This window comes from Caenorhabditis elegans, chromosome III, assembly GCF_000002985.6.
Source record: "Caenorhabditis elegans chromosome III".
Classification (NCBI taxonomy): Eukaryota; Metazoa; Nematoda; class Chromadorea; order Rhabditida; family Rhabditidae; genus Caenorhabditis; species Caenorhabditis elegans.
The window spans coordinates 363,542-382,991 of NC_003281.10; the positions used below are offsets into that span (position 1 = coordinate 363,542).

The 19,450-nt window shown below is 37.4% G+C and overlaps 3 protein-coding genes across 5 annotated transcripts; 1 reads left to right on the forward strand and 2 right to left on the reverse strand.

The window, feature by feature from the left end:
- Positions 1-2,407: 2,407 nt before the first annotated feature.
- pll-1 (Phosphoinositide phospholipase C) lies at positions 2,408-14,029 on the forward strand. Of its 2 annotated transcripts, none has more exons than NM_171059.6 (20): positions 2,408-2,492; positions 4,991-5,112; positions 5,162-5,311; positions 5,644-5,729; positions 5,775-5,895; positions 5,944-6,119; positions 6,165-6,341; positions 6,845-7,018; positions 7,104-7,224; positions 7,270-7,583; positions 8,374-8,465; positions 8,511-8,608; positions 8,657-8,883; positions 8,963-9,221; positions 9,277-9,620; positions 9,981-10,137; positions 10,194-10,276; positions 12,907-13,029; positions 13,411-13,599; positions 13,804-14,019. In NM_171059.6, exons 1-20 carry the CDS (start codon positions 2,413-2,415, stop codon positions 13,915-13,917), a joined length of 3,207 nt encoding a protein of 1,068 aa, NP_741067.1. In that variant the 5' UTR covers positions 2,408-2,412; the 3' UTR covers positions 13,918-14,019. The 2 variants fall into 2 exon arrangements, with proteins under 2 accessions (NP_741067.1, NP_741068.1); NM_171060.5 differs by lacking the exon at positions 2,408-2,492 and adding an exon at positions 3,785-3,897 and having other exon boundaries at positions 13,804-14,029.
- A 566-nt stretch (positions 14,030-14,595) lies between these two features.
- Positions 14,596-17,757, reverse strand: gsto-3 (the record flags this gene model as incomplete). 2 transcript variants are annotated; one of them, NM_171061.1, is made up of 5 exons in its annotated part: positions 14,596-14,810; positions 14,982-15,108; positions 15,991-16,210; positions 17,340-17,614; positions 17,665-17,757. In NM_171061.1, the coding sequence occupies 5 exons, from the start codon at positions 17,755-17,757 to the stop codon at positions 14,596-14,598; spliced, it is 930 nt and encodes a 309-aa protein (NP_741069.1). The 2 variants fall into 2 exon arrangements, with proteins under 2 accessions (NP_741069.1, NP_001380016.1); NM_001393255.1 differs by lacking the exons at positions 14,596-14,810; positions 15,991-16,210 and having other exon boundaries at positions 15,105-15,108.
- An 882-nt stretch (positions 17,758-18,639) lies between these two features.
- K10F12.7 (Ovule protein) lies at positions 18,640-19,029 on the reverse strand (the record flags this gene model as incomplete). Its single annotated transcript, NM_171063.5, has 1 exon — positions 18,640-19,029. One exon carries the CDS (start codon positions 19,027-19,029, stop codon positions 18,640-18,642), a length of 390 nt encoding a protein of 129 aa, NP_741071.1.
- Positions 19,030-19,450: the final 421 nt, after the last annotated feature.

The window sequence follows — 19,450 nt, forward strand, 5'->3', positions numbered from 1 at the left end:
TTTTTTTTTCGACTTTTTGACACCCCCCCCCCCCCCCCATCTTATTCTTCCCCATTCTAAGCTTGAAGCACTTTAATCTTTTTTCTGTGTATTGACAAATGTGTGTGTGTGCTGGCGCATATTGTTAATCTGATCCCTGATAAAAAAAAATTTTTGGATTTTTTTATTTTTGCCTTTTTTGAGCAGATATGACGGCATTTGTGATGAGCGTAATATTGATTTGAAAAACTCGAAAAAAAAACCAGTTTTTTGAATTTTTTTCATTATTTTTTGTGCTGCAGTAAAAACCCTTTTTGAATTTATTGTTTAAAAATCCCAAAAATTTAAAAAATTTATTTTTAGAAAAATAATGCTGAGCTTTTTTTTCACCTTTACCAGCTAACCTGATAAAACTTGAATAAAATCGATTTTTTCCTAATTTTGAAACTTTTTCCCGAAAAAAGGCTTATGTACTTCCCAATGTCATATGTATGTACATAATTTACATGATCTACGTGACTTTCCAGTGGGAAAAGTGCAGTTTTTTGACATTTTTCTAATATTTTCAATTGGTTTCGTTAGTTTATTCGAAAAAAAATCTAGCAAAAAAACGAAAATTGTAACCGGAAGTTAAGTTTTCTTGTGCTCTTTTCCTGTGCACTTTTTTTTTTGAAAAGAAAGAAGATTTCCAAGCAAGATTTGAAAAAAAAACTGAACTTTAGTTCTGGAAAATCTAGTTTCAAATCTAAAAAAGATTGGTTCAGAAAACTTGTTTTATGAACAAATGTTAAACTTGTAAAAAACTGAATAATTCAGTTGCCGAAAAATTTTGGTAATTCCGGCAATTTGCCGATTTGCCGGAATTTTTATTTTTGGCAAATTTCCAATTGCCGATTTGCCAAAAATTGTTGACAATTGCCGTTATTCCGGCGAATTCGGCAAATTGGCAATTTGCCGAAAATTTGAATTCCGGCAATTTGCCGAATTGCCGGAAAAAATCGTTTTCCGCAAACCCTCCTTTGTAGTTTTTTTTCAAAATTACTGTAGTCGTACTGTAGGAATACTGTAGGATTACAGTAATTTCAGAAAAAAAAGAATTTAGTCACTACTCGAGCGCTCAAAAAACTTCTGGAAAATTTAATAAACTTTTGGAACCTTTTGGAAAGTTCTGAAAAATTTTAAAAATCCCGAGAATTGTTGAAAAATGAAAAAAACGTTCCAATTTTCTTGAGCAAATTTCGACGTAATCAATGAAAAATTGGAAAATCGGCAATTGCCGGGTCACCGATTTGCCGGAAATTTTCGCTTCCGGCAGTTTACCGGTTCGCCGATTTGCCGCTCACCCCTGCTTTGTATTTCTGACTGTAAAAATTTCCCCCGAAAACCGTGAAAACCCCAGCAGGCGTCAGAGGAGGCGGAGGTGAGAGAAAGGCCTAAATTAGCATAGTTATGTTCAAATCAAATAGAGAAAGAAAGAGAGAAACTCTAATCTTTTCCTCTTTTTCTCTCTTTCTTTTTTTTCTCCATTTGACATATGTTTTTCCAGTTTTTTATTTAATTTTCGCCCTCCTAAAAATACGCAAAAAAAATGAGAGGAAATGTCAGATTTCCTCTTGTTTTTCCAGCATCTTCATGACATTTTGATGAGTTTTTTTGCTTGTCTGCGTGCAGTAATTCTTTTTTAGTTTAGATTGTTTAGTTCTTGACAACTACTTCTATTAAATTAGAAAAAAATTAAGGAAAAATTAATTTCCAAAATGTTTGAAAAACTGAAATTTTATTTTGAAAAATTTAAAATTGCCAAAACTTTCTCAATTTTTTTTTCAAATTTTTGAGTAAAATTGCCCAAACTTGTGGAAAACTGTTTCGAAAAAAGCTTTTGTTTTCTTTTTGGTAAAAATTTTTACAAAAAAACCGTGAAAAGATATTTTTGAAATTTTTTCCTAGGTAAAACTTAATTTTTCATTGAAACTGCAATTTTCTCCGTAAAAAAATCACTCTAGAATAGGAATACTTGACATAATTTTATATATTTCTACAAATTTTGAAGAAATTAATTGAATAATTTTTTTTGTTGAATTTAAAAATATTGAATTTCTAGTTTTTTGAGAAATTTGAATTTTTATGACGGAGTTTCCGGTTTCATTGGAAATTTCCAATACAAATTTTTTGTTTTCAAAAAAAATGAATTTGGCTTAAAGTTTTATATTTTACTACTGACTATGGTTTTGGTGCTGAATCGAAAATTTTTTCACAAATTTTGAAAAATTATCATTTTTCGATATTTTAAAATATGGTAAATTTCAAAATTCGATAAAAAAAATGAATTAAAACTGTGATTTTTCTTCAAAATGTATATTTTTTGTATTTTCAAACTTATCTAGTTGTACTAAATAAACAAATCTATTACCAAATTAATGTTTTCCAGAGCCAATGACAATGGCTGAAAGTGACCCAGAAAACGAATCAGCCGACACAACACCTCGGAGTTTGGATGTACCATTTGCCAAAAGGTTAGTTCTTAATTTTTAGAAAAAAAAATCACAGTGACAATTTCAAAAATTGGATATTGATAACAAATTTTCAAGAAAAATGTATTTTTCCATTCAAGTCTCAATTTCTATGAAAAATTCCAAAACACTTGGTTCTAGAGTTACATAAGTCAGTTTTTGATAAACCGTACACATTTCTGCCTTGTGCCAAAGTTTCCGAATTTGCCGAGCTTGCCCCAATTGTTTTGTCGACAAAATTGGCAAATAGACAAATTGCCGGTTTACCGGAAATTTTCAATTCTGACAATTTGCCGGCTTGCCGATTTGGCGGAAATTTAAAATATGATAATTTGCCACTTTGCCGATTTGCCGGAAAAAAAATCTTTTGCCGCACACTCCTGCACTGATAATTAAAGTTCTGAAAACTACTGCAAGAGGTGCAATACTATTAACGGTAATATCACTAAATATTAGGATCTTGGCATCCGTGGCACTAAGTGTTTTGGGAATGTCGATGCACCATGTATATTACCAGAGTTCCTGATAAGTACACGCTTCTTCAGGACGGTCTCTAGGAAGAAATGTGAGGTTTAGGATCTAGTCCAATTAAATGACAACAGGCTTCGGTCCAGACTAGACTGTAATGCAGACACAGAAAATTATAGTAATTTCAGGGCACCTTTCAAAAAAGTGCTGTTTGCCGCAAAAATTTAATTAACCGCATACGCCAATTATTTTGATTTCTATGCACCATCGATGCGCCATGTATATTAGCATAGTTCCTTAAGAGTACATAACTCTTCAGGACGGTCTCTAAGAAGAAATGCGGGGTTTAGGCTCTAGGAATAGGCCAATTAAGCTTTGGACAACAGAGTTCAGTCCAAGCTATAATAAAATATGGTGTAGAAAATGCAGATTATAGTAATTTTAGGGCTCCTTTCAAAAAAGTGCATCCAATATTGACCTGCGTCTCTCACGGGGCCTCCCCCAAAAAAGCTCCGCTGTTCCTTTCTCCCAGCAATCCCGCGCGCCGCAGGTTCCCCAACCAAAATGAGTATCTCCCCAGAGTATCGTCTGGGACGTCCCTTTTTGCTTCCGAAAAAATAAAATTCTTCCCCTTTTTTTACTAAAACCGCACTAAAAATAACACATGTCGTCGTCGTCGTCTCTTTTCTAGTAGTAGCAACAGCTCACAAGACATTTTGCCGCGCCGTCGACGCCAAAATGTTTATAGAAAAGAAGAAAAAGGAAAAAAACTGGAAACGGAAAGAAGAAAGTTGGGGAGGGCATTAGGATGGGCGAAGAGGAAAACCAAACACAATGTGATGAGCTCATGTGTGTGTTTGGAGCCTGAGGAGCAGTTGTGTCCCATTTTTGGTTTACACTATATTTTCTTCACACTATATTTCCACATGGATTTTTTCGGGTTGGTTTTAACGGAAATTGCCAAAGATTGTCCGAAAAAAATGTAGCAGGGTTGTTGAAAATTAAAGAAAAAAGTGCTAAAAAATATTCCGGTTTCAGTCCCCCTACTTGCTGAAAAAACTTGAAACGGACAGAAAAACTGGGGCCCCAAGGGAGAGCCTGACACCACGTGGCCTTGCAATCACGTATAGGTCGGTAGGCTCGAAATTTACCCGCAAATTTCAAATAGGGTCAGCATTACAGTAAAACTACTACGATTTGCATAAAAACTTCAATTTTATCCTATGACTTTCCAAATTATTGCTGAAATCCCAATTTTTCAACCAAAAAATTGGAAAAACGGCGCAAAGGATCGGACTGTAGTAGTACTGTAGGTATACGGTAGGGCTACTGTAGATGGGGAAAATTTGAATTTTTAGCTTTCGAAGAGGTATTGGGGTAGGGCTAGTGCAGGGATAACGTCAAGGTACTGTAGGGGTACTGCAGGTATACGGTAGGGTTACTGTAGTTTGGGAAAATTTGAATGTTTAGCTTTCGAAGAGATATTGGATTGGAAGTTCGTCGGGGATAATGTCAAGGTACTGTAGTGGTACTGTAGTGGTACTGTGAGTATACGGTAAGGTTACTTTAGTTTGTGAAATTTTGAATTTTTAGCTTTTGTAGAGGAATTAAATTGAAAGTTAGCGGGGGATAATGTTAACGTACTGTAGGGGTACTGTAGGGGTACTGTAGGTATACGGTAGGGCTAATGTAGTTGGGAAAATTTTGAATTCTTAGTTTTTGAAGAGGTATTGGATTGGAAGTTAGTGGGGGATAATGTCAAGGTACTGTAGGGGTACTTCTAGAACGTGTTTGAAAAAATCATACCTGAAATTGTCGAGTTGTTTTAGTTGCAGCGTAGAGAGGCGTAAATTGAGACTTCCAGTGGGGATCCCTGAAACTGAAAAACTTTTAAATTTAAATATTTTTTAAATTTTCCAGTGTTCAGTTAACTGGTGCCCTCAATGTCTTCGAGGATCTCGATCTCGAAGACTCCTAATTTAGACATAAATGTTAAGGTTCAAAATTAAGTACATAAATATGTCGTTTTCCAGAAAAACCCTCCGCTCCTCAATCATCAAGCATGGCGGGCGTGCAAAGTCCCCCGCTGGCACTGGCAGCGGACGTAAGACTGTCTCCTTTTCGTCGAAAAACAGTGACGCCAAAATTTCAAATGGTAAGTGCCTCGTATCTTTCTTCTTTCAAAGACTGAAGAGTTGTTGCAGTAAGCGATTGCTGGAACTACATGCAGACTGGAAGTGATTTCGTGAAGCTGCGGGGCACAAATCGGCAATTCAGGCGATTTTTCAGTCTGGACGCCGACCTGTCGTATATTCGATGGACGCCAACGAACAAGAAGCCGCATAAAGCTAGGAGTAAGTAACACTCGTGTGGCACTCGGCATTTTGCCACAGAGTTCCCTCGCACTTCTACAGTCTCCCCCTCGCTCATCGTCGCACCTCTTCGCACTTTGTCGCGCTTTATAAGGGTTTACGCTTGTCGCTATAATTTCCCGCGCGCTTCTTCGCACATTACCGCAGATTGCGGAAGATCTTCGCGCTTTGTCTTACTCTGCCATAAAACACCAATCAGGTTCGCGCTGTTGCTGCTAGTAGAATTGAGCTAGGAGTAAGTGGCACATGGCAAATTTAGGGCTAAGCTTAAGTCCAGCTGAAGCCTAAAGCCTGATAAAACTCCCGATTTCCAGTAGCCATCGATGAGATCCGAGAGATCCGACTGGGGAAGAACACCGAGCTGTTGAGATCTTCGGATGAAGTTTTCACTGACTTACAGGTAAGCGAAGGCTTCCAAAAAGTCCCAAGTAATTCTGGTTTGCAGGAAGAATGTCTTTTCTCAATAATCTACGGTGACAACTATGAAACATTGGATTTGATCGCTTCCAGTGGGGATGACGCAAACATCTGGGTTACCGGGCTCATGGCTTTGACTTCTAACAAATGTAGGTTTATTTGGAGTACGCTGAAAATAAATTCTGGAAGATTTTCAGACGAATGTAAGCCATCGAGCTCTCAGTTCGCGACACTGCGCGAAAGATGGATAGAATCCGTATTCGATGAGTTTGACACCAAGAAGAACGGACATCTTGACGAACAGACTGCGTTTAAGGCAATTTTGCATATAAACTCGAGGATCTCACATCACAGGCTCACAAATAAGTTGAAGGTAAACGGTTTTACTTTGGAAAAAATGGAACCTTGATTGTTTCAGGAAGTAACAATCGGCGCGGAGGAGTCGGAACGTGGCAAAATCGAGAAATCTCATTTCGTAGATTTGTATAAGGAAATAGGTACTCGTCCCGAGGTCTACTTCTTGATGGTTAGATACGCCAATAAGGACTATCTGTCGTGTCAGGATTTGAGGTTGTTCTTGGAGACTGAACAAGGGGTGAGTTGGGGGGGGGAGGGGATTGGGAGAGATTTTAACGCTTCCGACATATCTTGGCACATTTTGGATCATTTCCATGGAAAACTGATGTTGAAATTGGATTCAGGATATTAAATAACCGCTAAATTTAAAATTCTAAAAATCGAACGACATCCCCACTGCTATGGGACAAACTCAGACAGTTTTTTGAAAAAAAAAGTTGTTACTTTTCGAAAAATTTGAGTAGGGACGCTTGTTTTTTTTTCAAATTTTCGATTTTTTGCTCTCTCTTTTATGAGATATTTAAATTAAGCATCCAAGGTTCTTTGATATGCCCAAGTGGCGTCAGGTTGTCCCATCACGGTTTGATCTACAATAAATGCGGGAGTGTTTGCCAAGAAAAGTGTGACGTCAGCACGCTCTACAGTTGGAAACTCTGCGTCTCGTTTCCCGCATTTTTTGTAGATCACACCGTGATGGGACACTCTGACACCACGTGTCCCAGTATATGAATTATTTTCTAGATGGTTGGTGTGACAACTGACAACTGCGAGACACTCATCGAGCAGTATGAACCTTGCTCCGAAGCTCGTGAGAACAATCTCATGACAGTCGACGGCTTCACATCATTCCTGTTCTCCCCGGATTGTGGGGTCTTCGATCCGAACCATCGGGTGGTCACTATGGATATGAAACAGGTAGATCTTAGTCCAAAATTTCAGAATTGGAGATCCTACATTTTAACAAAAGCCTACTAGAATCTCAAACACTAAAAAATTGCAGCCATTCTCCCGCTACTTCATATCAAGTTCTCGAAAATCTTATCTAGTCGAGGATCAGCTGGGACCGTCATCTTCCGATGGATTCTCTTCCGCTTTGAAACGAAATTGCCGATTCTTGGAGTGTAGGTGCCAGGAAGAAGCTAGGAATATTAAAAAATAATTTTCAGTCGACATTTGGGATCCGAATGAAGCCGATGGTGACACTGAGCCAATGGTGCAAAACGGACAAACCGCGACCAGTAAGATCACAATCTCAAGTGCTCTTCGAATAATCCGCGAGTTTGCGTTTGAACGGAGCCGATACCCATTGCTGCTTAAAGTTTCGGTACATTGTTCAACGGATTGGCAGAAGGTGGCGGCGATGTTGATTGTAACGCATTTGGGAACAAGGTTGTATCTTCCGAAGAATGACCCCACTAATTGGGATGACGAGAAGAACTGCCCGACGCCATGGGATTTTCAGAATAGGATTTTGATTGTGGTGAGTTAGAGTTGAGGGGTCGAGCCAGGAAAGCGTTGCAATTGCTATTCGGAAATCGAATTTCCGGCAGATTCGGCAACTTCGGCAATTGTCGGAAATTTTTAAAAACCGGCAAATGCCGAAATTGCCGATTGCCAGAAGTTCGGACGATTTTGAACGTATAGACCCAAAATGAGCTCAAATGAACGAATTTCGTAATGAAACTGCTCAAAAATTTTTAAAATTTTTTTTATTGCGGTTCAAAATTTTTAAAAAATTACACTGATTTTGGCTAAAATCACGATTTTTTTTCCCATTTTTCAGTGTCACATCTGTTCGAAGTTGGATTTTTTGGAATTATCGTCCTTTACATATATTGGTAATTAATCTCATTTAATTTCGTCGATTAAGGTACTTTTAAAGTCGATAGGTAACCAATTTCGATGATTTTTGGTCACCTATCGGCTTTAAATTTACTTTAATCGACGAAATTAAATGAGATAAACTACCAATATATGTAATAAAGGACGATAATTCCAAAAAATCCAATTTCGAACAGTTGTGACACGGAAAAAGGGGAAAAATTCGTGATTTTAGCCAAAAACAGTGTAATTTTTTCAAATTTTTGAACCGCCATAAAAAATTTTTGAAAAATTTTTGAGCAGTTTCATTACGAAATTCGTCCATTTGAGCTCATTTTGGGTCTATACGTTCAAAATCGTCCGAGCCGTTAGTCCTCCTTTAACTCCGTGTACTCCCGGAATGTAACTTTAAAAAACTGAATTTCTTCCCTCAAAACCACGACTTTCAGGGTAAAAAGCTAGACAATCCGGACACAGACAGTGGCGAAGTGTCCGAGGAAGACGATTCTCTGGCTAGTACGACGAGGAGAAAGTCGAAACGGTAGGGCTCCATTATTTGAGGTCTTCGGTGTACCATACATTTTAGAATTCAACTATGCAAGGAGCTTTCCGACTTGGTTCCGGTGTTTTTCAACGTGAAGACCCTTAACGATCTGCTCTCCACTGCACCCGGATCTACTACAAGTGATTTTTAGTTTTTCTAGCGTGACCGATAATTCCCAATGCTTCCAGTGTCCTCCCGAAAGAATCTCGCGTCGGTGACAGAATCCACGTGCCTCCGCCTGATGCATACGTATGCCACGGAGTTCGGACAGGCGACACGTAACTACTGTGTTCGTGTCTTCCCCAACCCATCACGAGTCGATTCGTCGAATTTGAATCCCCAAGAGTTTTGGAATAACGGAGTGCAGATGGTCTGCTTGAACTATCAGACGCCGGGGTTGATGATGGATCTGCAGGTAAGAAGCATGCCGGCTGCAGTTGCCGAATTTTTAACAGCGGCGCATTGGTTTCTGAACACTAAAACCTCTCTTCCAGGAAGGAAAATTCTCGGACAACGGGGGATGTGGTTACGTGTTGAAGCCTCAAGTTATGAAGGACGATATGTTCGTCCCATCCGACCGGGTTCCAACTTCCCCGCAGATCCTCCACCTCCGAATTCTATCCGGTCAACAGCTGCCACGTCCACGTGGCTCAAATGCGAAAGGGGACAGTGCTGATCCGTTTGTCGTCGTAGAAGTGTTCGGATTGCCCGGAGACTGTGCCGAGGAGCGCACAAGAACAGTTAGGAATGATAGTAAGTTTTTCGGATTTTTCGGATTTAAAATTTTCGACACACCTATACCTTCCAGGCATCAACCCATCCTTCGACGAGTCCTTCCAATTCCAAGTCTCCGTACCCGAGCTCGCGTTGGTCCGATTCCTTGTCCTCGACGATGACTACATCGGAGACGACTTCATCGGTCAATACACAATTCCATTCGAATGCCTACAACCTGGATATCGGCATATCTATCTGCTGAATAATGAAGGTGACCCGTTGGAGCATGCCACGTTGTTTGTCCACGTGGCGATTACGAATCGACGTGGCGGTGGTAAGGCGAAGAAGCGTGGAATGTCGGTGAAGCGGAAGAACTCGAGGATCTCGTCGGGGATGAAACTGGTTGGGATTAAAAGTGTCGATGATCAGTTTAAGGTGAGTTTTATTAAAAACGATCCCTAGAGCTTGAAGTTGAGGTAAAGGACAGAGCTGAGAGCGGCTGGTAAGTCGTTTGGTAGAGCAAGTGTGAACTTTTCACTGTATCAGGATATGTCAATTTAAGAGTAGTTATAAAATTTTGTTAGGTTGGTCCTTGGGACACTTCGTAGTTCTTGAACGTGTGCCCAGGTTTTTATCGATTTTTCTGAATGACTAGTTTAAGGTACAGTCTACTCAACTGAAGTAACAATTTTCTCAAACACTGAAAAGTTCATACTTGATCTACCAGCTGACTTACCAGTCGCATAGCCCTGGTACCAGACACTAAATTTCCAACAACCCCCTCCCCTCTTCTAGGTCGCCGTTGTCCCTCTCGCCGAGTCAACAGCGATCCGCAACCGTCTCGAGAACGCAATGATCGACTGGCAGGAGGAGTGCGGTCTGGGACCCGCTGGGACAATTCGTCAAGGCATTCGACTCATCCACTCGAGGATGATCACGTTAGCTGTTAATTGTGAGTCAATATTTAATGCTCACTATCAGGAAACTTTTAAAAATATCGATTTTTAGCATCCCCACCACCATCGCCAACAACTTCTTCTGCGGAGAGCTCAGTTACTCCATTATTTATCATTGATAGTGATGAGCATGGGGTGAGTTGGTAGAAAACAATTTTGCACATTGAGCCATTAAGTGGGAGGAGCATAAAACTCTTTGTAGTTTGTAGTCTTGTCTATGATCTCAGCTAGGATCATTTCTCCTTTTTGTAGACCTTTTTTTTCAAGCGATTTTTCACGTGGTGTCAGGCTGTCCTATCACGGTTTGAACAACAAAAATGCGGGAATTTTTTACCCAGAAAAATGTGACATCAGCCACAGTCTCCTCGTCATCGAAAGCGCACAAGAGGCAGCTTACTGGCGCGTTTCGCGTTTTTGCTGGCGCATTTTGTGGATTTCTCCGAAATTCAGAAATTAAGCGGAAAATAGGCTAGAATTCCAAAATTACAGCCCCGCCTCTTTTGATAATTATCTTCAGGATGAAGAAGATGATCGCGAAGGTGGGTGACTTGAAATATACAAGAAAAATATGATATCTTCATAGAAACACAGTTTTTATCGTTGACTTTTTAATATCTCTACTCACAGCGCCTCAAATCGGGAGAGTTGTGAAAATCGAGAATTGAAAAGTCCAACGGAGCGCGCTTGCACACTTTTACGGTATTAAATGAATTTTACGCGAAATTTCGCGATTATTCGAGTTTTCAAGATGAAATTTGGAAAAAATAATTAAATATTGGGACTATTATTGCTTTAAAAAGTTTTAAAAAAACATTTTATTGAACAAATTCAATATTTGGTTGATTTATCATTGATTTTCGAACCGATTAGAACAAGTTAACTCTATGACAAAATTTCTACGCGAAACAAATTTTTCAAGCATCAATATGCGTGATTCCAATTTTTAAACGTCAGCTTGATAGAAATAACACGGTTTCAAGTCTTGAAATTGCTCAAAAATGCCCAAATCAACGGAAACTGTTTAGTTGGCAGTTGATCTTCACTAAACCAACACTAAATGTTCAGATCAAATCAAAACTTGTTTATCATTTGAAAAAACATTTTTGAATCATTGTTCCTCACAAAAATCAGATGATAAGTAGTATAGCATGATGAGAATCCATATGATTCTTCATATGCGCATAACTATAGATACTGTAACTTCGACAACTCCTATCTTCTCAGAGAGGCAAGATATCAAAAAGTGATTAACTAAGAAATTGTAGAACATATTAAAAACTATAATAATTAATTAAAATCATGTGTTTATCTTTCAAGATGAGGGAGTTAGAGCAGCCAGTAGAATAACAAAAAGTATGCAATATAAATGTAAGTCTAACTCCCCCATCTTGAAAGATAAAAACGTAGGTTAAATTGAATATCATAGTTTTTGATGTGCTCTACAAGTTTTCAGTTGATTACTTTTTGGTATCTCATCTCTCCGAGTAGATATGAGTTGTCGAAGTTAAGGTATCTAGAGCCGTAGAGGGTAGGAAGAACCTGATGGTTCCTTATTAAGGAAAAGAAAATATAACACGAAACTTTAAAAAAAATGTTAATTTTATCATTTGTGTAAGTATTTGAGCCATTTTTAAGGAAAATTGGAGAGCAACACTTACATAAGAAACTTGGCGTGTCATAGATCACTTGGTAGATTGGAACATTGAAATTTGATCAGAACTATTTGTATTTTTAGTGATTTTGCTTGATTTATAGCTTTATTCTATTGAAATCTTTGATTTCATAAAAGTTTTTAAACCAATTTTGCAAGATTTCCCTTGATAAATGTTGCTTTACTTTTTTATCGATTTCGTTGTAAAGAAAAATCATTTTTCGGTGTTATCAGTCAAATTAATGACTAAAACTCTTTAAAAAGATTCAAACTAATAATAAAAATTCTAAAATTAAACATTTATGCAATAAATTGCTCTAAAATCAATTTTTATTTGCAAAATTCTGTTTTTGGTCAAAAAAAAATTTCAGATTCGCCGAAATTCAGAGCTCATTTCGAGCTTATTTGGGGAAAAATTTATGTTAAAATGAAGTAAATCGCATCGCGAACAGTCTCTGGGCGGTCCCGCTTGTTGAAAATTGCTTTAAAATCCCTAAAATCCAGCAGAAACGCGATATTTTACTGTTTTTCTATACATTAATTCCAATTCGTGCGACGTCTGCAGCAAACGCGCTCCCGCGCCAAAACCACTTTTTTCGCTCTTTTCTCCCTATTTGAGGCGCTGTGGCTACTCCTCCTTCAGTTTTTGACCAAATTTTCTCTTTTCATGGTCTTTCATTTCATTTTGTGCTAATAACCAAATGTTCTAATAACCAAAAGTTCGAAATATGCGAAAAAATTCGTTTCAACGCTAAAAACGACGAAGTTTATTTTTCAACACTAAAAAAATTCACTCCCTCCCCCGGCTGCGCCAAGGTGTCAGCAAGTGCGCCCCAGCCCAATTCGACGTCGAGGAGACTGTGTCAGCACGTTCTTAACCATGCAAAATGTGTTGAGAGGTATGTGTTTCTTCTCCCGCATTTTTTGTAGATCTACGTAGATCAAGCCGAAATAAAACACTCTGACACCACGTGATTTTTTAAGACCTCGTTAAACAATTTTCGACGACAGATACAGTTACAACTTGGGAGTACAAAAAATCGGCCAAACTCGAAAGTTTGCGCTGAATCCAATTTTTTCACTCTCAGCCCTCTAAGACATGCCTACCTTACAGTATCCGGCGATTGTCACAATGGGAACACTTCCGGATCAACTTCAGCGATCATTCAACAAGTTGAAGAATCTCATTGCACACTGTGTTACAACACTTTCTCAGTCGGATCAGTTGCTTTCAAAGGTTAGTTGGATTTATCCAATTGGTTAGTAAGGGGGCCTGAAAATTGTTAGAGTTTTTACAAAAATTTAGTTTTTGGCGAAGTTAGAAAAAAAAATTTCAAGTTTTAAATTTTAACCCCCTACAACTTTGTTCATTTTTGGCTTAAAATTTTCAAGATTTTTGTTTCTAAAATTCACACAAATTGGCAAATCGGCAAACTGGAAAATTGCCGGAATTGGAAAAATCCGGAAAATCGGCAAACCGGCAAGCCGGTAAATTGCCGGAATTGAAAATTTCCGGACAATCAGCAACCTGACAATTTGCCGAAAATGATAATTTCCGGCTGTAAAATTTTAGTTTCAAATTTGAGCAAAAACCACAATTTTTTTTAAATTTTTCCAGATCGAGGACTCAATTCGTCGAATTTCGGAATGCCACGAAGAACTATCAAAATTATGTGCGGAGGCGGGGCTTAAGGGACAGAAAGCAACACGTGCCGCAGAGAATTTCACGTGGAATTTGAGATTATTAAAAGCTCAGCTGAATTTGATGAATAAATCGCAGGAAGAGGCGCAGGATGTCGTTACCCAGGTAACGTTTGTGGGTGTAGCCTAAAGTGGGCGGGGCCTATTAGGCTATCATTATTGTAGATGCGTTTAAAATTAAATAAGCTTTCATTTAAGTGTAATCATGGCTAGGCCCGCAGATTTCTGGATAGTTACAAGCCGGGAGTACACTAAATAGGCACGCTTTTAGTAATAAAAATTTTTAAATAAAAAATTGCCAATTTTTCAGGTATTCGACACGGGCGGTGTGCTCGGAGTACTATCTCAAAAGCTGATCATTCGGAAAAATGGCCGGAGATTTTCACGTGTCATCGCGGATCCCGTTAAGGACTCGGTTCTTTAAAATTATTGATTTTTTGATTTTTTTTTGTGCATTTACATTTTTTGAAAATCGGAAAAATTTCAATGTGTGGTTCTTTCAAAAGCAATAAAAATATTATCGAATTTTAATTTTCGTGGAGCTCAGAAAACTATAATGTTACGCGAAACTTACAAAAATTGGTAACAAGTGGGGAGTACATCTCAATGGACACTCTTGAAACAGAATTGAAAATTTTCAAACTTAAAAAAGTCTTTAAATTACTAGTTGTAGTTGGAAGAATCGAAAAATTAGCTAAAAACCAAAAAAAAAAAGTTACAAAATGGGAGTACACCCAGATGGCCACTCTCAAAGTCGATAATTTTTTTTAATGACGTACAGTGCAGTTTTTTCCACTTCTACAGCTTTAAAGGGGGCGCCTTTACGCGTTATGGTTTTGCCTTTGTCTGAACATTTTGGAAAATGTTAGAAAATTCATGCAAACATTTAGAGTTAGTTAACCAAAAATCGAGAGTTTTTTTTTTCAAAAAATACTTTATTATAATTATATAAATACGACGTTCGTTACAAATTTTGTTCAATTTTTCCCATAAATGCCAAAATCATAATTCGGCACACCCATTGAAAAACTATCCAGGTAGGCTTTGTGATGGGTCAGCGGGCGGGATGAGAATTTTATCTGGAATTAGATTTTTCAGAACTTCACCATATTTTTTCCCCAGTTTTTTTCAAAAAAAAATCGTGTTTGCAAAAACCTAATACCTCTGGCTGATTCTGCATTCTAGCAATATATGCTCCAATTTTCGGGTAATGAAGTCCTGGGAAATATCGGAATTGTGAGTTTGGAGACATTGTGAGCAGTTGGAGGCGTTCCAAGAATGGCCACATCAAATAGTCGGCGTATCCTGGTTGACGGCCTGGAAATGTAAAAAATTTAGTGGCTATTTGATGCACTCCCGGCTTGTAACTGTGGATAGAATTAGGGGTGGACGAAAAACGATTTACTCCGGCTATTGGCAAACCGGCCAAAACTGTCGGAATTGAAAATTTCCGGCAGATCGGCAAATCGGCAATTTTTCAAAAATTACCTCCGTAAAAAGTGTCTCTGAGCAAATTCTCCGAATTCCTTAGCGCACTGTGAACATTCATGTCGTTTTGTCGTTGAGCCTGTGGATTATTGGAACTACCGTAGAATTCGAATAACGCGTTCATTATCTGAAATGGGTAGCTTTTAGAAAACTAGGAAATATAGAAAAAAAAACAAATCGAATGTTTCGAACTCACTATCAAAGTTGAATTTTCCTTTGTTTTTCAAAAAAAAAGTTTCAGTTTTTTTTCATCGAAGTTTTTCCAAATATCGACAATAAGAGTATCAAAATGTAAGAACAAGAAAAAAATTTCAAAAAATTTTTATAAGGACTTTTTATAAGGAAAAAAAGGTGTACTTTGTAGCAGGGGATTGTTGGCAACTGCCGTTCGGCAAACTTGCCGTTTGCCGGTTTGCCGATTTGCCAGAAAATATCATTTCCGGTAATTTGCTGGTTTGCCGGAAATTTCATTTCTGGCAATTTGCCGGTTTGCCGGAAAATTTTTTTTCTAAAAATTCCAAAAAAAGGCAAAACCACGATTTGCGGGAAATTTCCAATTCCGGCAGTTTTCCGTTTTGCCGGACATTTTTTCCGCCTGTTATTGTATTCGTACTGTAGGAATACTGTAGGACTACAGTAATTTCAGATAACGTTCAATAAACTTCAGAAAAGTATTAGAAAGTTGTGGAAAATTCCAAAAATCTTCGAAAACTTTTAGAAGTTTGAATAAACGTGTGGAAACTTCTGGAAAGTTCTTAAAACTTTAAAAAATCATGAAATTTGTTGAAAAATGTCTGGAAACTTTAGGAAAGTTTGTGAAGTGTCAAAAAACTGTAAGAAAAAAATCGTAGAAATTTTGAAAAAAAACTTTCCAATGTGAATAATCAAATTTAAAAGAAGAAAATATAACGTTCCAAAACTTTAAGAAAAAAAAATGTGTTTAAAACATTTCCGACCGGAAAATTAGGATTTCCATAGATTTTTGAGGAACAAAGTTTCAAAAACTAACCGGCGACAATCGTTCCACTAGAATTTTCTGGTGAGCTTTCTCATATGCATCTCGTGGCAAAATAGTGTTAGTTGGGAATAGTTCATCAAGGTATTCAACAATGACATTCGATTCCCACACAACTTTTCCATTAATTTCAAGTGCTGGAACTCTTCCGATTGGTGACTTGGGAAGGTACCAATTGGGACTTCTATCCGGATTTACATTTACTACTTCTACTCTGAAATTTGGTAATTTTTAGAATTTTAGGAATGCTTTGAGACTTTTATAACAAAACTAAATGTCGATTTGGTGAAAAAAAAATATTAGAATAAAAATGTTGCTCCAAAACTGGATATTTGCAAACTTTTCATATTTTTTAAAATGTGAAAGGTGGGCAAACGTTCTGCAATTTTATCTTTTAATTTCTAGAAAAATGCTAGATGTTTCCTGAGATTTTTGACAGTTTCAAAAATGTCATAATTCCAAAAATTCCAAAATGTCAAAACTGCAAAAAAATTTTGTCGAAAATTACACTTTTCTGGGAAAAAAATTTAATTTGAAGGAGAAGTACCGTCCAGAGGTGGGCGGATATTTTTCGGATATTTTCTAATAATGAATTTATCAATAAGTATTGATGTAGTTATTCTGGAAGAAATGTATCCGAACCAAAGAGTAACTATTAAGCAACATTTTAATATGATAAAACCTAGAGAAATTCCACAAGTTTTCCTTACCGAGACCTTAAAACTTATTAGCCGAGCAACATCGGATATCGGATATTACGGATATTACGGATATCGGATAATGGACTTGCATATTGTTTATACAGAAAACTTGTAGAATTTTTCTAGGTTTTATCATATTAAAATGTTGCTTAATAGTTACTTTTTTGTTCGGATACATTTGTTCCAGAATAACTACATCAATACTTATTGATAAATTCATTATTAGAAAATATCCGAAAAAAATATCCGCCCACCTCTGGTACCGTCTGTGGGTTTTTGTATTAAATAATAAAACAACGTCCTAATAAACCGAAAAAAACTGTGAAATAATTTATAGAACTTTTCTAAATTTTTTTCAATTTTTCAACAAAAAAAAAGGCTGTGACGTCATTTATGACATTTTTTGTGTTTTTTCTTGGTTTTATAATTTTCAACACAATTTGCCAATTTTTCAGGCGTTTTTTTCCGTAAGAAAACTTGGCAATCGGAAAGAAACTTGCCGAAACTCTAAAATTTACCTAAAAATCGATTATTTAACGATTATTTATTCCCGCATTTTTGATAGATCAAACTGTAACCAGGCCACGTGAAAACATTCAAAATCAATACATCTAAAATTTTATAACAAAACAAAAAACTAACGGAATATTCTTCTTGGCCAAATAGATCAATACTCTCTGTGCATATGGACAAAACCGCATACTATATAATCGATAATTGCCAGGTGTCAACGGAGGTTCGATACTACCCGGATGTAACGTTGGAGAGTTTAAACCACGTATATTTGAGCCGACACTTGAATATGAGCTGAATCGAATCGGAACTGCAGCCGATGATGGAGATGATCCTGGCGGTGGAACTGATCGATATGATACAAATAGTTTTTCGTGGGGGTTGTAGGCTGGCTGCTGGGGTGGCTGGAAATCGAGCTGAGTTGAATTTTGAAGCAAAAAAATGTAATGCGTACCTGATAAGCCTGATCAATTGCTACACTTGCTAGTTGGGTGAGGAATTGCATACATAGTGCCGCCGACGTGGAACAATTCCCAGGTAGGACCATCTGGACATTGAAAAAATTAAATTTATTCAGCAAATTACGGGCATCAAATTCTTTCCAAAGTTGTGAACGTTTTCCGATACTGAAGTGAGTAAGAAATAATCAAAAATTGGAAATCAGGAACCAGGAATTATTAATAGCATAATTCAGTTGTTTTTGTTCGGCAAATTGGCAATTTGCCGGTTTGGTGATTTGCCCTTTGCCGGATATTAATTTGCCGGAAGCGGTTAGAGGGATTTTTGAAAGGAATGAAACATTTAAAACTGTGCATTTTTTTAAAAGATTTTCTTTAGATATTTTCATAGAATTTGCTTTCTTTTCAAAATAGATGCGTAAAATTTTGCCGATTAATTTTTTTTCTAGCAAATTCGGCAAATCGGCAATTTGCCGGAAATTTTCATTTTTGGCAAATTGCTGGTTTGCCAGAAATTTCCAATTCAGGCAATTTGCCAAAAATAAAATGCAAAACCTCAATTAGCCGAAAATTTTCGGCAATTGCAGTTTTTCTGAGAAATCAGCAATTTGCCGGTTTGCCTCTGTGCCGGAAATTTTCAATTCCGGCAATCTCTCAATTTGCCGTTTTGCCAATTTGCCGGAAATTTTTGATTTCGGCAATCTGCCGATTTGCCGGAAAAAAGACCAATAGAACTTTTAGATGTCAGATTCCTTCGAAGACGCTAATTTTTTGAATATAGTATTATAGGACCGAAAATATAGAAAACTGAAATCTGGAATTTGGTGTCGTACGAGCATTTTAGAGTCTGATAAAGCCTAAAAAAAAAGAAAAAAAATTTATTTTAGGATGAATAGATCTAGTCTTCCTCCTCGAAACTTCTTATATCCCCCAAAAAACAGCCAAAAGATCGAAAGGCGGCGGTATTGGGGCTAAGGGAACATGAAAGAACAGCTAGCTGGAGATTTAGAGAGACAAAAACACTGGAGCAACATAAAGTGGCATGACAAGAGAGTTGGAGCACAGGCGGGAGCTCCCCCCGTCCTCCCGTGAACCTCAAGTGTTGTTATTTTCTGGAGAGAGACACACAGATTTGTGTGAGCAGGGAAAGACAGAGAGAGAGAGAGAGACACCTTCTTCAATATGTTCAGATGTTTGTTCTTTGACCACCACTGCCGCCTTTTTGAAATAATATTTGTAGTTCTTTTGTAGAAAATGAGTTTTTGATGGCAGAAATTTGAATCCCTGTTTGCGCGGAAAATGACACAAAAACTTGATGAGCAATTTGGGTTGTCAAATTCTACCATTGAGCAGTTTTGCATATGATTTGGCAAGTGGTGCCAGAGTGTCTAATTTCCGTTTGATCTACGTATATCTACAAAAAATGTGGTAGCTGTGATGCAGAGTTCTCAATTGATTGGGCAAAAAATGCCCGCATTGTAGATCAAACCGTAATGGGACAAACTGACACCACGTGATTTGGTTGAATTTGACTGCAATTGTTTAAAACTTGGCCAAAAACTTGAACAAACATCGACATCCAAATGTGCTCAGTGGGAATTTAGGGTGAGGTCAGATTTTGTGAATTTCACTAAAAAAATAATTGAAGAGCGAAATTTGTGAGTAAAATTCATTTTGGTTGGGGTTTACTGAAATTTTTGAAAAATTTAAGCAAAAAGGCAAAAACCGTGTAAAGACACGGAAATCGACATCACAAATTGCTCGGAAAAGTGATGTTTAACA

Excerpts from the sequence above, each read along its gene's own strand:
- pll-1 (NM_171060.5), top strand. The coding sequence starts at position 3,797 with ATGAGCTCATGTGTGTGTTTGGAGCCTGAGGAGCAGTTGTGTCCCATT. Across the intron at positions 8,884-8,962 it reads GGTTGATGATGGATCTGCAG|GAAGGAAAATTCTCGGACAA; the intron begins GTAAGAAGCATG and ends CCTCTCTTCCAG. Across the intron at positions 9,222-9,276 it reads AAGAACAGTTAGGAATGATA|GCATCAACCCATCCTTCGAC; the intron begins GTAAGTTTTTCG and ends TATACCTTCCAG.